The following is a 20,725-nucleotide window of genomic DNA, read 5'->3' on the forward strand; positions in this document are numbered from 1 at the left end:
TCCCATTGGTGGCAGGGGCACAGCAGGGAGGGATGGCTGCTCAGCACTCAGATCAAAAACCTCCAAGTTTTCTAGTTTTTTAAGGACTTTTCCTATTTTTCCCCATCCAAACCCCTAGAAAACCTTCCTCACCTCTGTGCCACATCAGGTAAATTGGGTTATTGTTAATTATTAATTGTCACACTCATATTTTGCTGAATATTTTGCTGAATATTTTGCTGAATATTTTGCTGAATATTCTGCAGGCTCCTGGTGTTCCCAATGGCTGAAATGGCAGTTTAGGGAAACAGTCACTCCTGGTGAGGCACCCAGCCAGAGCAGCACATACAGCTTGGGAGAGGGAGCAAAACACAGTGCAAAACCCCTTTATTTGGGAAAAAAAAAAAAAACCAAAAAAAAAAAAAAAACCCAAAAAAAACACCCCCAAAAACAAACAAACAAACAAAAAGACAAAAAACCAAAAATAAAAAAACAAAACAAAAAAACCCCAAACAAACAAAAAAACCCAAAAAAAAACAAAAAAAAAAAACCTTAAAAAAACAAACAAAAAAGCCTCTTTTCCCAGAAGCCCTGCTCAGTGACATATGGTGACACAGCATGTGCCAGCAAAGGTGCTCCAAAACGTGGAGCTCAGGAAAGGACTTGGAGCAAAACCATTCATGTGGGGATGATATCACTGATGGAAGGAGCAGAAATCCTCCCCCTGGCTTGGCTGAGTGTTTGTTTGGTGGGAATGAGGAGGGGAGGTTGGAGTGAGCCTTGGGATCTCTTCTTCCCTCCTGGCACAGCCAGGCACTGTCCCCCTAAATGGGAAATGTTCCCTGCATGTGTAACAGCACCAGGTGTCTTGGTTTGGAAAGCCAGGAGTCTGCTAAGGAAGGCAGGAGCCTCCCCTGAAATGGAGAATGTAAACCCTCCCCACCCCTCCCAATTGCTATAAATTTTAAATTAAGGGACTCTCAGGCAAAAATATGGGAGCAGGAAATAACAGTTCTTTAATAGGGAAAGGAAAAAAAATAAAAGGATAAAATAAACAATGCAGTACACTAGAACAGCACTGCCAGAGTCAGAACCCAACCTGACACCCTGTGGGTCAGGGTGTTGGCAGCAGTCCCATTGGAATTGTGGCTCAGCCCTCCTGCAGTGTCAGGGCTGGTTCTGCTGGAGCAGGGATCCTGTAGAGAAGGATGGATTCTTCCTCTGAAGATGCAGTGGAAGGAGAGGCAGCTGCTGTTCCTCTGGGGAATCCAGTGGAGAAGCCGTGCTGGTGTCTCCAAACCTCTGGATTATATCTGGGTAGGAATGCTTGGCTCCTCCCTCTGGGCTCACATCTCCCAATGGGATGCTGTAGTTCTTATCAGCCATGCAGGGACATTCAATAGCTGTTATCAGCAATGTCCCCTCCAGGGAGGTGTGAATGTGGTCACTCAAAGAGAGAGAAAAGGCAAACTGCCCACTTGACAAAGGTAATCTGCCATACAGATGGGAATAGGAAACATCTTGCTTTGCAATCTTCAACACCAGGGCAGTGGGACACGCTGTCCCCCCTGTCCCCACTGTCCCCAGGCTGGGCAGCCCAGAGGGAAGGGGCAGGAAGGAGTTTCCTGCTGCTGGCAGAGCCAAAGATCCGCCCGTGGCTCTGCAAGAGGCAAAGTCAGGCTTGCAGCAGTGCTGTGGCACAGGTCACCCTTGCAAGCCAGGACCTGGAAGGGCCCACCCCAGCCACCTGGAGAGGGATTTTCAGGCAAATCAGCAGCTTTTCCACAGAGCTGGATGATTTCATCAGCCACACTCCTGCCTGCCACCCTCCCATGCCTGGCTTTGGCACCTACATCTCCACCACCCCAACCCACGACGGAGCCCTGGTCCTTCCCACCAGGCTGGGGTGCTGCAGCTGGAGAATTCCCATCTTTCCAGTGGCAGCAGTGAGAAAATGGCCTCATTTCCACCAGGAATTATGCAAAGCCTGTGAATGTAGGGCTCCATCGCTCGCAGCAGCGCAGCCCCCACGGCCCCGTTTTGGGGAGGGCTTGTTTGCCACCCTGATTAGTCAGCACTGCTAATTATAGCTGAGCTTTTCCTGCTTCCAGCTCCTCAAGCACCGTTGGAGTAACAGGAACAAGGGAGGTGCTGGAATGAGGCTGGATCCACTCACTGCAGAAAAGAGGAATGAAATGCGGGGAATGTTCAGCTCTGAGCCTGGCTCGGGGGGCACAAGGCAGGGAGTCATGGATGTGCCAGCTCAGCCACAGGATGCTCCCAGAGGAGTGGGAGCTGGGCTGGGAAAAGCTGGTGGGATGCCAAGGGTGAAGATGTTTCCCCAAAGCAAAGATGTAAAGCTGATTTTGGTACTTGTGGAGGTGAAAATGCTGGAGAATTGGAGTTGTGGTTATCCCTCTGTACCACCAGTGTGCCTTAAACAGCAACTTTTGTTCCAGCTTTGGTTCCCAGTGGAATGGGCCTGGGACAGCCACGTCATCAGTGACTGCCAGCCCGGTTTTAACTTGCCACCCACTGGTTTTAACCAGAAAAGCAGAAATTCTAAGAGAAGATGAGCCCCAGGTGAAGCCCTGCTCTGGGCTGGGAGCACCCAGCATCCCCACAGGAAAACCTGCCTTGTTCAGCGCTGAGCTTTCTCCCAAGGGCCAAAATGCAAGGAGGATGGTGAGGAATGAAGGTGGGAGACCTTTTCCATGCTGAACAGCATTCCCAGGTGAGGCTGGTGGCCTCTTGCTCTGTAATTAGTGTCAGGCTTGTGTCTTTGCTCAGCTTTGATCTTTGCTCCTCTCTATTGAGCCTGTAATTTAAATACTGATAAATTCCTATATCTGCAATATGAATATTCCCAGAATGGTCTTGCAGTTACTCAGGGAGCTCAGAATATTGAGTACAACTTGAAAAAGTAGATTGTCAAGCCTTGAAAACAGGGTATGCAGTGGCCCCATCCTCTCACGTGCAACAGGGCTGCTCTGGGCACAGCAAGATAATGTCATATTTGTCACCAAAAAATCTCAGCATTCTTGGGGTCTTTTCCAATCCACTGCTCCCCCTTGCACAGGGGAACCCCAAAAAAAATCCCATTGGAGAGATGGGGCTGCTTTTCCCTGGATAGGAGGACAAGCAGCTCCCAGTGCTGGCTGAAATCCACTGGGATGTGTGTTTGGAAAGGGAATTTCTGGAGCCCAGAGGGGTAACGCTGCCAGGACTGGTGTTCCTGTAGGACACAGCAAAAACATCCCAGGACTAGGGCAAATCTGTGCTGGGATGGCGAGGGGAGGAGCGAGAGGTGGGAGGGAAGGGGCTGCTGTGGGTGTTTGAGGGGAGAGGGCAGGAAAGGTGGGATGCTGGATGGGGCCAAGGCAGCTGCAGCCACCCACGGGGTTTGGGATCAGCCAGGACCCTCTGGAGCACTTGTGTGACAGTAAAAGGTTTCAAAATCATAAAATTCGGGGAGTTTAAAAGAAGCTAGACTTAGTGGGGCCCTGGAAAAATGTCAAAAATAGACTCTGAAAATGTGAGGCTTTGCGTTTGCCGGATCATGTGAAATTACACCTGCTTAAGCAGTATATGATAAATGATATAATCGTTAGATATGATGATTGTTTAGTAATTAAACATATTATTGTTTAATCATTAGAAGAATCATGAGAAACTATGTTAGAAATTTGAGGGAGACCACGAGGAGCCCATGCTCGGATGAAATCTATGTATCCAATAGAACAATATCAGTTTAATAACTAACATGAAAGTTATATAACGATAGAATACAAAAACATGTCGGGGTCAGATTTGGGTTTGTACCCCTGACACCCAGAGCTCTTCTATAAAAACCATTCTGTGATTGTGTGTTTGTGAACGCTGACAGTGTCCCTGCCAGGGGCAGCTCAGGGGACAGGGGCCAGGCCGGGTCACACACACAGGGTGTGTGCTGGGTGTGCCCATCCTCATCAGCCCTGCGGGTGGGGACAGCGGGGACAGCCCTGCCCGGCCCCACAGAGCACCAGGCACGGCCGGAGCATCCCCTCCGCCTCTGCCGCCAGCGCTCCCTGCAGCAGGGGAGTGGCTGAGATCAGCTGCGATTGGAATTCCCGTTATCCTCTCACCTCCTTTAGAAATGCTTCACAAACACCGTTCTCCCAGCCTGGATGGAATCAAGTGATAACCACAGAAGGAGTCCAAAAAAGTGCTGTTGATGATACAATGCTATCTGAATTTCTGAAATATTGCCACCTTTACCCCTGGTTTAGGGGATACTTTTACACCACTACACCTACACCAGCCCCAGGGCTGATTTCTGTGTCAGGGAAGGGAAGGGAAGGGAAGGGAAGGGAAGGGAAGGGAAGGGAAGGGAAGGGAAGATCCCAGTTAAAGACAAATTTTTCTTTTGCTTATTGGCAGGTTTTATTTTGTATGATGAAGGAATAGGCTCATATTCACCGGATTTTCTGTGTCATCTGAAGCTCCTGCTTTTAAGTGACATGAAAGCCTGGTACTCAGCTGTGCCACATGTTCTGCCAGAAACAGGAGCTCAGTCCCCGCTTGTGCTTCTTGGCCCTGAATTTCTCAGGATAAGACACTCATCATACCTCTGTGTTGAGCTGCTGCCGGGGGAGCCTGGCAGGGCTGCTCAGCCTCTCCCCATCCCCGGCCGTGCGTAATTCCCGGCAGCGGGAGGGATCCGATTCATTCATTCATTCATTCAGCTCCTCGCTGCTCGGCTTTCCTCCGCCCCTTGTGCCGCGCTCGGTGACGCGGCCCCAGGTAGATGAGGATTCGCATCCCCCGGGACGGGGCTTGGCCTGATTAGCAACCCAGATGCTCCAAATTGGGGCGGCTGGGTTCAGCCACAATCGCTGCTGTTCACCCAAATATCTCTGCACACCGGGAGCTGGAAATGCAGCGCTGAGCAGGCTGCAGCAGCCTGGGAGAGAGAGGGGGATGAAAGGGGGAAGCTGGAGTGTTATGAAACCAATAGGAAGCAGGGGAGAAGGTGTATCTGAAATGCTGTGGATCCAGGAGCTGAGCATCCCTGCTTTGATGATCCTGCTCCCGAGATGAATCACGGAGCCATTTATAGCTGGAAAAACACTCGTGTCTTTGGGATTTGTTCCTTTCCAGGCTGTTCCTTTCCCAAACAGTCGGGGAGGAAGCTCTGGGGATGGGTGGGTGCTGCGCTGAGGGGGACAGACCCCATACTCAGCGTCCTTGGGCAGGTCCCAATTCCCGTGAGCTCCTCCTCATCCCAGCGTTTCGCTGGCTGGAGGGAGCCCGTGTGGGGTGAGGGCTCCGGGGCCGAGGGATGCCCCTGGTCGGGGCTGCATCCCCGAGCAGCCTCAGCCGCCGTGCCCGCTCGGTGCCGCTCTCCGGGCACTGTCCTTGAGCACCGCGGCCCCGGAGCCGGATCGCCGCCCTCCCTTCACATCCGTGCCCGCGTCCCTCGGCACCAGCGGTAAAAATAAACCCAGCGAGGAGCCCGGGCCTGGCCGGTGCCCAAGCTGCATCCGCAGGACGCAGGTGCAGCGGGCCCGACCTTGGCGGGAGGCTGATGAATGAACGGAGGGCGCGGGGCGTGCCCGCGGGTGTGCGGGGATGGATGGGGAGCGAGCGCGGAGCCAGCCTTGTTGTTATTCTGATCACAGCGCCTCTGATTCACAGACTTGGATCATGAATATAAGTGAAGACTTTGACGTCAGAGTTGAGATTTATCAGCAGATCCAATGGGGCAGGAATATTAAGTGCAAGTCGATGCCAGCTCTCTGCCAACGCTATTAGCGATGCTCGCCGAGGAATGAGGCTTCGCACCGAGGGCTGGAAGGACCGGCGAGGAAAAAAAAAATAAAAAAAACGGGGTGGGGGGAGCGAGCCGATCCTCGAGCATTAAAACCAGGTAAAACAACAAGCCCCGGCGGCGCGGCTGCATGCGGGAAGGGGCGATGGTGGCGGCGGGGACCGCAGCGGGCACAGCCCCGACCTTCACACCTCGGCTGCCCGCCCCGGGCGGGGGATTCGCTGCTGCGGGCACGGCAGGATGCTGCCGCCGGCCGGGAGCATCCTGCAGCAGCCTTTTCCCAAGGAGGGAAAGGCGGGGAGGAAGGAGAAACTTAACGTAGGCTGTTCCTTGCCGCTGCCTTCTCCTTCCATCAGCGGCTCCGCATACAGGCGCTGGCCTATTAATAGTGTTTATTTTTACTCACCGCACGCAAAAAAGAAAGGGCTGCGGGAGGGGAGGCTGGGGGGTTGCGCTATAAATAGGTAGCAAAGGTGGCCGTGCCCCAGGGAGGGGAGGAGGAGGAGGAGGAGGAGGGGGCGGCCGGTTCCTCACCGGGTGCGCAGTGGCTGCGGACCCTGCATGGAGCCGGGCGCACGGAGGCGGCTGCGGGCAGCGGGGCGATGAGTTGTGCTCGGCCTCAGCCCGCCGGGAGATAGCGGCCAGGGGTGCGTGCGGGGCGGGGGCACGGCGAGCCGGGGATGGGGGGCTCGGTGCCTGGGAAGCTGCAGTGGGGCTGACGGGGATGCGGCGGCGGGGGCGGTGCGGGGCGCGGTGTCCCGGCCCGGGCGCTCCGGGCTCGGTCAGGGCTCCGGGCGTGGGTCGAGGCGCGGCGCTGCCCGGGCTGGGCGCGGGGCTCTCGGGGGGCTCTCCGGGGGCTCTCGGGGGGCTCTCGGGGGGCTCTCGGGGGGCTCGGGATCCGTCGCTCACCGCCCCCTTCTCCCTCTCTCCCCAGCGATGCTGCACGGCCCCGCCGCCATGGGGGAGCCGTGGCCGCCGCAGCCGCAGCAGCAGCAGCAGCGGCTCCCGGGGCTCGGCAACGCCTCGGAGCCCCCAGCCTGGCCCTCGGCGGCGGCGGCCGGGCCGGGCACGGCGGCGCCGGGCGGCGGGGCCGCTGCCGCGGGCTCCGTGAGCCCCTGGGACATCGCGCTGTGCGCCACGGGCACGGCGGTGGCGGGCGAGAACGCGCTGGTGCTGGCCGTGCTGTTCTACACGCCGAGCCTGCGGGCGCCCATGTTCCTGCTGATCGGCAGCCTGGCGCTGGCCGACCTGCTGGCCGGGCTGGGGCTGGTGGCCAACTTCGCCGTGCGCTACCTGCTGCGGCCGCCCAGCGAGGCGGCGGAGCTGGCGGCGGCGGGGCTGCTGCTGGCCGCCTTCTCCGCCTCCGTCTGCAGCCTGCTGGCCATCACCGTGGACCGCTACCTGTCGCTGTACAACGCGCTCACCTACCACAGCGAGCGCACGCTGGGCTTCACCTGCGCCATGGTGCTGCTGATGTGGCTGCTGTGCCTGGGCGTGGGGCTGCTGCCCCTCCTGGGCTGGAACTGCCTGCGGGACCAGAGCTCCTGCAGCATCCTGCGGCCCGTCACCAAGGACAACGCGGCCGTGCTGGCCGTCACCTTCCTGCTGCTCTTCGCGCTCATGATGCAGCTGTACCTGCAGATCTGCAAGATCGCCTTCCGGCACGCCCAGCAGATCGCCGTGCAGCACCAGTTCATCGCCACGGCGCAGGCCACCTCCACCCGCAAAGGGCTCTCCACGCTCTCGCTCATCCTCGGCACCTTCGCGCTCTGCTGGATCCCCTTCGCCATCTACTCGCTGGTGGCCGATTCCAGCTACCCCGCGGTGTACACCTACTCCTTGGCGCTGCCCGCCACCTGCAACTCGCTCATCAACCCCATCATTTACGCCTTCCGGAACCCGGACATCCAGAAGTCGCTGTGGCTGGCCTGCTGCGGGTGCATCCCCTCCACGTTCTCCTCCAGACCAAGGACATCCAGCGACGTGTGAGGACTGAGCGCGCAGCCAGAGGCGCTCCCTGGCTCTCCTGCTCCTTCTCTTTTTCCCCTCTGTCGTTATTGTCTCCTACCGGGAGGAGTCCCCTCCCCGGTCAGCACATCTCGTTCCATGGAAAGATGGCCAAAAAGAGAAAAGAAAAGAAAAAAAAAAGCAGCAAAAGAGAAAAGGAAAGAGAGAGAGTAGAATGATGATGGTTTCCTTTAGAAATGTTATTTTCTTACACATTTTATTTTTTATTTAAAAACACAAAACACCAAAAAAAAAAAAAAAAAAAAAAAAGAAAGATAGAAAAAAAAAGAGAGAAAAAGCAAAGAAAAAGGATCCTCGCACGATGGCGTGTTTCTGCTCTCGGGGTAAGGAGCCAGGGGAGCAGCGGGGGCCTCGGGGCACATCCATGGGCAGATCCCACGGGAGCAGGGATGGGCAGGAAGTGTCGCGTCCCCCGGCGGGGCTGGTCCCCAGCGTGGGGTGGCAGTGCCCGTCCCCCGCAATCAGGGCCTGCGATGCTGCTATGCAATAACGGGGGAGGAGGGACCGGGCTGCCCGCGCCTCTGTGCTTGGGGAGCTGCGGGTGAGGGACGCTCGAGGCGGGGCTGGTCGGGGCTGTGGCAGGGCTGGGGGCACCCGGGACCCCTTCCCTCCTTCCCCCCCTCCCCAGCGTGTGGGGGGCAGGGCCTGGGTGTGGGGGTGGCGAGGCAGGGGGGGTGCCCTGCACCCCAAATCTGGGAGGCCCAGGAAGGGCCCAGCAGGGCAGTGGGGCGCTGCTGTCCCCCCTTCCACACCCGCTGTTTCCATGGGCTGGGGGTTCATCCAAAGAGGGCTCCGGGGTCCCCGAGAGAGGAGCCTCTGTCACCACACGTGTCACTGCTGGCGCTGCCACCTCAGCTCGCTTCCTCAGCCCCGACATTCCCGAGCTGTGCGTTGTGCTTTGTGGTGGTGGTGAGGCCGTGATGATGATGATGATGATGATGATGAAGTGTCCTTTATCCTGGGCTTTCTTTTGGCCGGGAGGTGGAATCGTGCATTCACTGATAGAGAAAGGAGAAAGGGAGAAGCCAGGCAAGCCCCGGAGAGGGGCAGGGGTGGGGTGGCACATCCAGGGTGGCTCGGGACACAGCGGGATCCTGCCCGGGGTCCTGGCATGGGGGGCTTGGGAGACCCCAAATATTCTGCTTTGCTGTAGAGAAATTGTTGTGATGTTGGAGAGGGACTTTGGGAAGGGTGTGCAGGGACAGGGCACAGGGAATGGCTCCCAGTGCCACAGGGCAGGGATGGATGGGAAATTGGGAATTGGGAATTGTTCCCTGGCAGGGTGGGCAGGCCCTGGCACAGGTGCCCAGAGCAGCTGGGGCTGCCCCTGGATCCCTGGCAGTGCCCAAGGCCAGGCTGGACGCTGGGACACCCTGGGACAATGGGAGGTGTCCCTGCCATGGCTGGGGTGGCACTGGGTGAGCTTTGGGGTCCCTCCCAACCTGTAACATTCTGTGAGTCTGTGATAGTGGAAGAATTGTTCTTGCTTTGTGTGGCTGCAGAGGGTACAGAGTCACTTTATGGCCGGGTACAGACATTCCAGGTTGGTTTTGCCCCTGGGTCTGTGCAATGAATCTCTTGCTCCTCAGAGCCAAGTGCACAAGAGAAAGCTCTGAGGCTCCCAAGTGTGCCTGGGGCTTGGAGTTGTTGTCTGCCTGTGAGAGGTGGCCAGTCTTGGAGTTTTTATGTTTTGTGGGTTTGGGGTTCTTTTTCCATTTCCTTTCTCCGATGAATTCCTTGGAGAATGGGCAGTTGGCACAATGTGGAATCAATGTAAGTTTTAAAGTAAATATATATGTGAGACTAATATTTATATAAACACTTTACTCATTCTGTTTCTTCTGGTTTCTAAAGTGCAGCCAGGTCCCTGCAGTTCCTCAGTGTGCAAACTCAACAGCTTAAACCCTTTTTGAAACATTGTGAACATTTGAAATGTTTTTCTACAACCACCCTAGCTAGAAGCCAGGATTTGTTTCTCTGGGCAGCTCATTTTGTATCTTTAGATGAAAGGTAGTTTTACTAATCAGCTCCAGAGAAACCTTGACACAAAAAAAGTTGCATTTTCTTGGCTTTCCAATAAATTCCCTGTTGCTGAAGAGCTTGATTTTAACAATGTTCTTTTTAGAGTTTGGTTGCTTATGTAAAACGTGTCTCAGTTTGAGGGATGCACTGATGATTTTTGCCAAAGTCAAATGAGGATAAATGAAAAATTTTTCCCTGTGGCTCTCCACAGCACGAGGAGAGAGATTTGGGATGGGAGGAGCTAAAGCTGGGACACAGCCCCTGCCAGGTGAGGTTAAGGGTTAAGGGCAGGACATTGGGTGCTCACCCAAACTCATTTCCAGCCCCTTTGGCAAAGGCAAACTCTGAGTTCTGGCCCCTGAGTGCCCTGACCCAGCTCACAGCAGCACCAGGATGTGATACAAGCCCGTTCCATGCTCAGAATTACTGTAAAATAAAAATCTAATTTCTTTTTGTGTGATGGTCTAGCACCTCTTTCTTTGAGATGCTAAAGCTGCCCGTGGAAGCTATTAACAACACTTGTTAGGTTTCAGGAAAAGTCTTAAAAAATCTCCTCTAAAAAATTCCCATTTTGATGAATTGGCATTTTTTCAGTCATTGCCCAAAATTAAAATAGTGCAATTTCCAGGTGTTTTTTTGCTGTTTTTCCCCTCCTGTTTTGTCAGAGGAAATGAGAAGTGAGGAAGAGGATAAAGAGGTTTAGGTTGCTCTGCCATGTGTTGCCTTGTGGAAACCTCTGACCATTTTAGTGCAGTGCTTTGGTTCTGCTTTTGTTCTGTTTCCCACAGAGAAAACCTTTTACTGGGAAAGTCTGGAGTTTGGCAATGTTGGGCATCAGGGGGATGATGGATTTTGGAGCCTCCTCGTGCTGAGCAGCAGCAAAGTTGATTTAAAACCTGAAATGACTTGCTGGGGCAGTGTTGCTGAGTGCAGGGTGGAATGTCATGGTGCTTTGGGATGTCTTTAGGATGGAATTCAGGGCTTTAGGATGGGGTTCTGCTGCCATAAAGAGGGAGCAGCTCCCATGAATGTAAAGGAGTCCCATGTGGATGAGGCACCAATGGGCAGGCACCAAAAGCAAAATGGGGTTTCCAGCTGGTGAATTCACTGAGGTTCCAAACCTTGGTGAGAAGAGCCCAGCAGCCCCTGTCCCCCTCCTGGGCACACCAGAAGGACACAGAGCACCTGGAGCACACCCAGTGCTCCATTTTCCTGGTGCTGGATGTGCTGGGAGGCCTCCTCCACCTGGGATTCTGCATCTCTGTTAAACTGAGGGCTCTGAGAGCCTCTGATTCAATGATTGTGCTGTTCAGCTGAGACAGGGGCAGCCCTGCCAAGCACAGGGTCTCTGGTTTGGTGGAAGTTTGCAGGTGTCCCTTGATGTCCCCTGGCCCCTCCAGGTGGGAGCTGGAGCTGCCTGGAGAGGGCTGGGGGTGTTTTCTTGGAGGGTGTTTGCTTGGGGGTGTTTGGTCGGAGGTGTTTGGTTGGACGTGTTTGCTTGGGGATGTTTGGTTGGGGGTGTTTGCTTGGGGGTGTTTGCTTGGGGGGTGTTTGGTTGGGATGTTTGGTTGGGGGGTGTTTGGTTGGGAGTGTTTGGTTGGGGGTGTTTGGTTGGAGGTGTTTGGTTGGGGGTGTTTGGTCGGAGGTGTTTGGTTGGGGGTGTTTGGTCGGAGGTGTTTGGTTGGGGGTGTTTGGTTGGGGGTGTTTGGTTGGGGGTGTTTGTTCCCTGTCCTCACCCTGGCCAGGATTTGCCTCTGCATCTTCAAACTCTGAGCTTTGCCATCAAAAATGGCTTTTGATAAAGGATGAGAGGCCAGAGCCCGGCTGAGCTCTTGTCACTCCTGGACTCTCCAGGAGCTGGTTTGGATGTACAGCAGCAGAAATGGGCAGAGAACTGGTCCTGAGTTATTCCAGGTGGCATCCAACCAGCCCTGGGCCCATGGCAGGGATCAGCACAGCCAGGGAAATGAATCCAGGGTTATTTGCTGATTTATTTACAGGTTTCTGGGTGCCTTTGGCTTTTCCACCAGGAGCTGGTGGCCAGCAGAATGTGGAGGTGCAAAGCTTTTGGTGCTGGTGCTTGGCTGGTTGGGGGGATGAGGAAAGGGTGAGGAGGAGAAGGAAGGAGCAAACATTCCTCAAATACATTGTGACAAGGCCAGGGCCACCTGTGGGCTGGGATGTAACCACAGCTGCCCTGAGGTTCCTGGAGATGTGCCAGGGTTGGGGGAGCTTGTGCATTTACACAAGCCCTTGTGCCTGCCCCAGTATGAGAAATTTTAAAAAAAGTACAAAAAACCCTATTAAATTGTATAGACTCTACCAACAAAGCTGCTTAGTTTTATTTTGGGGTTTGTTTCCTTTTCTCCTTTTCCTTTTTGGTAAGTTTGGGGCTTTGAGCAGTGAAAATGTCTCTCCTTAGGCAGCCTCATGCCAGTAACCAGCTGTAAAGGTTCCAAGGGTCACAGTCCTGATGTGGCAGCCCCAGCCTGCTCATATCAAAGAGTTTGAATTGAACCTGGAATGAACCCCCAAGAAACCATTACTGTTCTCATGAGGTGATGAAGTATCTCTTTCTTGTAAAAGCATCAAATTTGGGGTGGGGAGACCTTTTACAAGGCCATTGGTACTCACTTGTATTGGTGTGTCCTGACCAGCATCGAGACCCATGTCATTGCTAATGAAGAATTAACAGTTCACTTCTAATTGTCAGGAATAATTGTTGGGTGCACATGGTATTCCCTGTAACTCCTCTCAGCCTTGCCTCTGGTGAGGTGAGGCAGCTCCACCTGCATCTCCTGTGTTGTCAGTGCAGCTGCCCACTGCAAAACCCCCCTGAGCACCCCCAGTGTCCCCATTCCCACTGCAAACTCTGCAGCACAGACAGAAAAGGGGCTTTTCAGCACAAAACCCAGCTCAGAGGGGTGCTGTGATGCCCTTTATTCACTCCCTGCCTTGGAGGGGTGTAGTGAGCTGTTTCCAGCTCATTGCCTTCAGGGATTGTGGGCTCCAGGGGGATCCTGCCCTGCTCTGGGGCTGCAGCAGGCAGGGCACTGACAGCACATCCTGCCCCTGGCCACTGGAACCACAAGCACAGGTTTGTGGCCTTACTGCAGGCTCTGGCAGCTGGAAAACAGCTGGCTGGTCCCAGGAAAAGCTTTATTCCAGCTGGGCAGGGTCTGGCTGCAGCCCTAGGCTCTGCAGCACAAGGAGGGGCTGGAGGGACAGAGCACACGGTGATAAAGAGAGTCCTCCCCGGGCATGGAACCCTCCAGCCCCGAGGCAGGGGTGGGATTCTGGTGTTTTTGATGAGTTTTTTTTGCCCTGTGCCCCCTCTGGGCGCTGAGCCCCAGGCCAGGCTGGCCGGGCACTGCCAGCAGCACAGGCAGGGTGGGAATCCATCCATCCATCCATCCCCCATTCCCTGCCTCCCTGATTTCCCAGGAATGAGGCCACCCCTCAGCAATCAGGACAGCACCTTGTTTGCTGTCAGTGCTGTCATGAGCCTTTAAACTTGACTGGGAAAGTGGATCTCAAAGGGAAATGTACAGTTGTCATCCAGTTATGGTTCAATCAAGCCCCTTCGATGCACTTTATGAGTGAAAACAAATCAATGCTGTTATTGCACTGTATCTCTATTGTGTATAATATTATACATTCATCTGTAAGAGTAATTTATTTTTATTACTGTAAATAAAACTGTTCAAGTGATTTGTCAAGAGGATATCCAAAAATCTGGGGAGGGGGCGTGGGGTAAAATTAAAACCTTTGAAGATCTGGGCTGCTGTCCCAGGTATGTGCCATGCTCTGTGTGTCTGTGTTTTTATTTCAGAGTCCAGAACAGATCTCTGCTTTCCCTCACCTGGGGTCTGTGTTTCCCCTGTGATTCTCCTGGGATCAGGAGGAGCTGGATGAGCTCAAGAGCTGCTGGAGACACAGAGGGGTTGGGAGGGAACAGCTCCTGCTGCTCCTCCAGGCACAGACAGAGCTGCCCCTGCCCTCTGATTACCCAGGCAGTCAGGGATTAAACACCCTGGGGAATTAATTGATCTTTGAGGACTTGAATCTCCAAATGAAGGGGTTTTAGAGAGATCACAGCATTCTGCTGCTCCCTCCATGCCCCAGCCTCTAACAGAGGAGGGAACATCACAGGGCTGATTAACTCACAGCAAAGCACGAGCCAACAAAAAGCCAGACCCAGATCTACTGTAACCTCTTAAAATCTTTATTAATTTTTTTTCTTTTTTGTCATTTTTTTCTTTTAAATTTAATTAGCACATGCATAAAGTGTCAACAGTTTGGGGTTAAGATGACATTTCTTGAACAAATGTAGTTACAAGCGGTGCCTCGGACCCGTCCAGGTTTCCTCTCTACCCTGTCCAGGAGGAAGCTCGAGGTCACCCCTCCCTTCCCATCCTTGTGTCACCACAGGCAGAACCCACAACACTGGGGAGAAATACACTTGTTCACATGTAGCAACTGGGCAGGGGAGATAGACACGGGCAGCAACATCTACTCACCTACTGACTAAGGGCACACGGTTACAGACCCCAGAGACAGAGAACATCTCCTCCCTCAACTCAGCTCTGAGCAATGGGAGCCTCTCCTGGCCTGGAATGGGTCACCCTCCCTTGGGAAGGTGCCTGTCCTGCACCAGCTCCTCCTACCAAGTGGCAAATCTAAGGAGATGGAGTAATTCTCCTGCTGTGATTAAAAATGACCCCTTTGCAGGAGTGTTGGGATGCTGAGGTGTCCCTGTTCCCTCTGTGCCACCCCTGCAGAGCTGGGGACAACCTCCACAGAGAGCAGCCCTGGCTCTGGGCTCTGTGTGTGACCAGCTGATGCAAAAAGGAGAGAAAACTGCTTTTGAAATGCCCATCTGGAGCTCTGGATGCTCTGTTCTGGGAGGATGGGTGCCCAGTGCTCCAGGAGGTCTCAGAGTTTGGGTGGTGCAGAGGGGTTTGGGGGTCTGAGATGCTTTGATCTGCCTTCAATTCCCTCCAAAGCAACTCTCCAACAGCACCTGGCCTTCCCCAGAGGTGTCAGGGCTCCTGCTGGCCCCAGAGAGGATGGAAGGTGGAATAAGATGGATCCTGTCGTGCTGTAGCAGCTGCCATTGGCCCAGCAGCCCCAGGGTGGACAGCAGGAGGAGGAGGAGGAGGAGGAGGAGGAGGAGGAGGAAGGCTCTCCTGAATGCTTGCCCCATGACAGCAGCAACCCACAGCACGTGCATGTCCCACAGCACGGTAGGGACAAGGTTTGTCCCTTCCCCACAGCAAGGTGGTGACAGGGATTGTCCCCTCCCCACAGCCCTGGGCACTGTCCCCACACCTTCCCCTGGGGACTGTCCCCATGGCTCCAGGCTGCTCAGAGGTTCCCAAGGCTGGAGTGAAAATGCTCCCCAGGACACTGCTGTGGGAGGAGGATCCCAGAGGATCCCTGGGCAGCTCCAGGGTCCCAGCCCAGCTGAGCTCTGCCCACTGCCAGCCCAGGAAAGGCACTTGTGTCCTGAGGAGCTGCCCTGGCCCCGTGCTGTCCCCAGCAGCACCTCTGGGTCCCAGCCCAGCTCAGCATCACCCCAAACTCACGCCCTGCCTCAGGTCCCCCCAACAAGTCAGGCAGCCCCAAAATTCAGGATGTCTGTTAAGGTGAGAAGCCATCAGCCCCAATAGGCCCCGAAAATGCATTTTGAAGGAAAAGGTTTTTGAAATTTGTGGGGATTTGAGCAGGTTGGGTGGGATTTGGTCTCATGGAAGGTGTCCCTGCCCATGGGACAACCAAACTGGAAATCCAACCAGTTCTGGGAGTCTGTGATTTGCTTTCTTTACCTGATCTGCTGTCCAAGACAACAAACACCAGAAAGAGCAGCCCCATCTGTGGAAAACTGGCCAGAGCTACAGACAGAGCTGAAACACCTCAGAGTAAAATTAAATCTGGAGGGGGAGCAGAGAGGGAGGTGTTGATGCTCATGACTGATTTTTGGGGCCCTGGCAGGATTTCTAGGAGGAAATCATCAGCAGCTCTCCGTGGGCATCACAGGCTGTCCCTGCCTCCAAGCCCTCTCCCTTTTAAACACAAAATTTTTGGTTTTTCCATGGCAAGAAGGGATTTTCCATGGAGTCAGCAATCCCAGCTGAGCACCAGGATTGCACAGCACCAGTGAGAGGTGAAAATCAATGGGATTTGAAACACTTGAGCTGGGGAGGGACAAAAGCACCTCCTGCAGCAGCAGGAAAGGCTCTCCTTGCTGCACTGGGGTGATGTGGTTATTGCTTTTCCTCAAACACCACTTTCCTGGGATTTTTGGAAGTGGTTCTGGTAGCACCTGCTTCACTCTGCTGCTGACTGACTGGGAAGTGCTGCTGTGTCTGACCTTCCCTCTAGGTCTGAGGGAAGGAAAGGGAACAGTTTATCCTTCTGGAAATCACATGTGAGTTGCTTGTTTGCTTTTTTGTTTTGTGGGTGGGGTAGGTTTTGTTTGTTTGTTTGCTTATTTTTAGATTTTTTTTTTTTTTACATTTTATTATTAGATTTCTCAACTGAGCTACCCCAAATCAAAAGGTAAATGTTAAATTGTCCACCTTAATGGTTTATTCAGTACAGTCTGTGGATCATGGATGGTCCAGAGGAGCTGCTGCCTTTTAACCATTGAAATCCAGCAGAAACAGCAGGGAGCTCACACCCTTCCCTCTTAGGTGCTTATTCTGCAGCACATTTTACCTTTATTCAATTTGAGGCTCAACACCAAAATCAAAAGGAGCTGCCCTGCCCTGGGGGATGCTCTGGGGCTGTACCCACCCAGGGATGAGGGAGAATCACAAAGGTGCCAGAAAGGCCCTGTGGGCACCTCCACCCCTCCCTGGCTGCACACAAGGTCAGAGCTTCTCTCTGGCTTCCCAAAGCCACGGCAGAGCCTCTGGGACCTGAGTTTCTCCATCCTCACCTCCAGAAAGATTTTCCTTGAGACCTGGCTCAGCTCCTTTGTGCCACAGCTCAGTCCCACATTGACCTGCAGAACAGACTGACCCCCTCACTGCCCTTTGTGGCTTTGGCCTGCCTGAGGTTTCCCCTGTGCAGGCTGATGTGAGCATGACCAACCTAAAATAACCAACCTAAAATGATGTGAGCATAACCAACCTAAAATAACCAACCTAAAATGCTGGGCTGGTTCCTTTCTGCCTTATTTTCTCCTCTCTGCACTCTTAACCTTACACAGAACCAAGAGCTGGAATCACCTGAGCTGAACCCCCCTGCAGTGCCAGTGTGCAGGGAAAGGCTCCTTCCACACCCACTGGGGCTCACAACAACCAGCAAGAGCTTTAATCCTGTTCCTGGGAGGAGGAAGAGGCTGGAGACACCCTGGGGCAATCCCTGCTGGAGATGCCCAGGGAGGTGGAGCATCAGTGGTGCTGTGGTGGCCTCAGGGAACTGTCAGTGATTCTGACACCACTTTGGCTCCTGTCACATCAATTCTGCCCTCAGGGACATCCTCCATGCGGCTCCTGCCTGCGGTTCCCCTCAGCAGGAGCCCAGCCCTTGCTGCAGGCTCTGGTGACACCCCAGGGTGGTGACAGCACCAGGATGGTGTCCTGCCCTGGGTGACAGCACCAGGGTGGTGTCCTGCTCTGGGTGACAGCACCAGGATGGTGTCCTGCTCTGGGTGACAGCACCAGGGTGGTGTCCTGCCCTGAGGACATCCTGCTGTCCCACCCTGCCTGTGGGCACAGCTCTGAAGGCTTTGGGGCAAACACCTCCTCCCTGAAGTTCTTAACTCTGGGGTTTGGTTTTTATTTATTCCCTCCACCAGGCAAATACAGGCACATTTTTCACCTGGAGAAGGTGGAGCTTGTGAGAGTGAGCCTAAAGTCCCTGGGGTTTGTCCAAAAAAATGAGATTCACACACAAAAACCCTTTGATTCTCAAAAAGATGGAACCATTCCCAGTCTGGCTTTGGGTTGTGTCTGGAGGAGGTTTCCCAGAGGCTGGGCCATGGTTGGTGACAGCCCTGAGGGCTCCCAGGCCATTCCCAGCCCACCGAGACCATCCAGGGAGCACAGCTGTGTGGGGACAGGGACAGCCCCCCAGGGCACAGGGACAAACCCAGCATGGCTTGGCTCTCCTGGGCTTTGCTCAGGCACTTCTGAGTGGGGATTGGGGCAGGAGAGCCCCGGGGCTCTGTCACCAGCAGGGAGTGGCTGGTGCTGCTCAGGGGCCACCAAGGAGGGGACAACTGCCCTCGAGGGGCTGCTGGAGGGGAAATTAATGGGTCAGTGAGCATTTGAGGCTTCTAAAGTGCAGTGCAGGTTACATGGTCTTTACTGTAGACTGTAAACTCCTCAGGACAGACTCCTTGCCCTTATTTTTTATTTATTTTTTATTTATTTTTTAAATCTGTAAAGTGACATTCCAGCTGAGAAAAACCTTACCCCCTAAAGAACTACTGCTACAGGAAAAACAGGAATATTGGTGAAAGGAACAGCCTGTGCTTCCCATGGCCATCCCTGCTCCATCCACAAGGAAGTGACACAGAGCTCCTGCCAGCTGGGGACCTCTGCAATGTCCCCTCCAAAATGCCACCTCCAGGGCTGCCACCTGCCTCCCTCCAGCAAAACTCCCATTTGTTAAAGCTGAGGTGTTAATTCAGGCTCAGGGAAGTCTGCAAGGATTCTGTCCAGGCTGTTGGGTGTCTGGGAAGGGGGAGAGAGGTGGAAAAGTGGCTGGGAGGAAATTTGAGAGCTCTTCTTTACAAAGAGCTCTCTGAAGAAGCCAAGTTCAGCCCTAAGTTTGTCACTGGAGTGAAACCTCCCCAAAGGTGAAACAGCTGCAAAGGCAGGAGCCCTTGTGGGATGGGTGATTGCTCCTCTCTGTGTCTCTTCCCTGGCTGGGAAATTACAAACTGGAAACTGCCCAATCCTTTCTTCCTGCAGGACACTGATCCTTTGAGAGTCACCAGCACCACCAGCTCCATGGTCACTCCAAATCAGGAGACAATTCCAGGAGTGAACACTGCAGGACTTCCACCAACCCTGAGCAGGAGCAGCCTTCACACCTGCTGTAGCTTCACAGCTGTACCACAGGCACACTGCTCCCTGGAAAGTCCCTTTCCAGATGCACCTGGGATGTCCAAGAGGCTCCTGATGGACCTCAAGGATGACAGCTCCCATTGACATCTCCAAGCAGAACCCAAATTTACTCATTTACTGTTCCACTGACTCCAGCCCAGCCCATTTGTATGGACACAGGATATTTCCCCCTGCTGTTGGCAGCCATATTTATTATTTTTATTTATTTTATTTTATTTCCCCCTGCTGTTGACAGCCATATTTATTATTTTTAATCTGTGCCCATAAATTGGCAAGTAGGGGGAAGCAGATCAAATGGAAAGAGGAGCTCTCAGGAGATCAGTTGGACTCATTAAATGTTTGGCACTCTGTGATTCTCCTTTGGCAATGAAATGCCACTGCTATATTTCAGCAGGGAACACGATACCTTAATGTACAGGAGAACCTCCTCAGCCCAATTCTGGCACTCTTGAGACAGGAGAAATTCAATCATCTGCGACCTGGATTGTATTTTTTAATGTCTGCCAAGCTAGATAAAATACTTAAATATTCACTTTTATATCACCCTCATGAGGATTTGAGCATTTCAGGTTGTGTAACTCAGCATGGCCTACTTTGGGGAGCATGCACAGAAATAGGCACATATGTACAAACCACTGAGTGTGCAGCATGTGGGACAGACAGACAGTGTTAATTAGCATGGCACAGTCCCAGCAGCACAGCCCAGAGCAGCCAAGCAATTGGTGCCACTTCTGTTGGACTGCAGAGGTCACCTGAGCAAAAAGCAGGTGATTCTGCCCCAAATGAAGGTGGTGGAGCTGAGTCCCTCAGGGCAAGGCACTGGGGATGGGCTGGCTCATGGGACTGTGGCATTCATGCTCCATCTTGGAGGTCCTTTCCCAGCTGATGATCCCTGGTGCTGCTGGGAGGGTTGGGAAGAGCTGGGTGAGCCATGGCCAGGCCAGGAATGGGTGCCCAAACCCCCCTGAGGTCACTTCTCCACCAGCTCCCCCTCTCTGGGGTGAGGATGGGGGATCCCACCCCTGCTACCAGGGCAGCTGGAGGGTGTCCATGGCAGTTCTGCTCCCTGTAGAGGAGGGTGGGGATGTTCCCAGCCAGCTGGGAGGCCATGGAGCTGAGAATGTGAGCTGGGTTTGTGCTCTCAGGGCATTTCCTGCAGCAGAGCAGGACGTGCTGGGGCTGCTGGGATGGGTGTTTGACACCAGTGGGGACGTGGTGTAAGGACATAAAGATGTGAGGGAATGGGGGTGAGCCTTTCTTGCCCCCTGGGGCTGCCAGCTGTGCATCTGCTCTGCAGCTGTGGCCTGAGTGACCTAAATGCCCTTTAGGGTCCCTCCCAACCCTCCTGTGATTGTCAAGCCCTTTGCCATGCCACAGCATCAGTCCAGCCCCAGCACAGGGTGACAGGGCCATAGGACAGCGCTGAGTGCCACACACCCCCAGGGTCCTGCCCCAGTTGCCACAGCCCCATGTGACACACACAGAGCACAAGTGGGACATGGAAAGGAGGGACTGGATCTCTCAGGGGCCCTGGGCTGCTCTCCAGCTCCCACCAGCGCCACTGTCACATTTTCTGAAAAATCCCTTCACCAGGGTTTCTCTCCTGGGAAGCTGAGAAGCCTCAGAGAGAAATGAAAACAATAATTATCTGATTGCTTCTCCTGTGTTTTGCTGCTTTGGAGATTGTTTATCCAACATGTGAATTGTTTTTACTTCATGACCAATCACTGTCTAGCTGTGTTGGGACTCTGGAAGAGGTCACAGAGTTTTTCATTAGTATCTTGTTAAACCTTCTGTCTGTGTC

At 53.8% G+C, this 20,725-nt stretch overlaps 1 protein-coding gene across 6 annotated transcripts; it reads left to right on the forward strand.

Annotated features, from left to right (window-relative positions):
• Nucleotides 1-4,431: 4,431 nt before the first annotated feature.
• LOC128946002 (G-protein coupled receptor 12-like) lies at nt 4,432-8,032 on the forward strand. Of its 6 annotated transcripts, none has more exons than XM_054289951.1 (3): nt 4,432-5,449; nt 5,640-5,887; nt 6,723-8,031. In XM_054289951.1, exon 3 carries the CDS (start codon nt 6,725-6,727, stop codon nt 7,775-7,777), a length of 1,053 nt encoding a protein of 350 aa, XP_054145926.1. In that variant the 5' UTR covers nt 4,432-5,449; nt 5,640-5,887; nt 6,723-6,724; the 3' UTR covers nt 7,778-8,031. The 6 variants fall into 6 exon arrangements, with proteins under 6 accessions (XP_054145926.1, XP_054145925.1, XP_054145928.1 ...); XM_054289950.1 differs by having other exon boundaries at nt 5,656-5,887; XM_054289953.1 differs by having other exon boundaries at nt 4,432-5,162; nt 5,656-5,887.
• The last annotated feature ends 12,693 nt before the right edge of the window (nt 8,033-20,725 follow it).

Source organism: Melozone crissalis, unplaced genomic scaffold, assembly GCF_028551555.1.
Source record: "Melozone crissalis strain CALT ecotype California unplaced genomic scaffold, PUWL_Pcris_2 ptg000068l_1, whole genome shotgun sequence".
Taxonomy (NCBI): domain Eukaryota; kingdom Metazoa; phylum Chordata; class Aves; order Passeriformes; family Passerellidae; genus Melozone; species Melozone crissalis.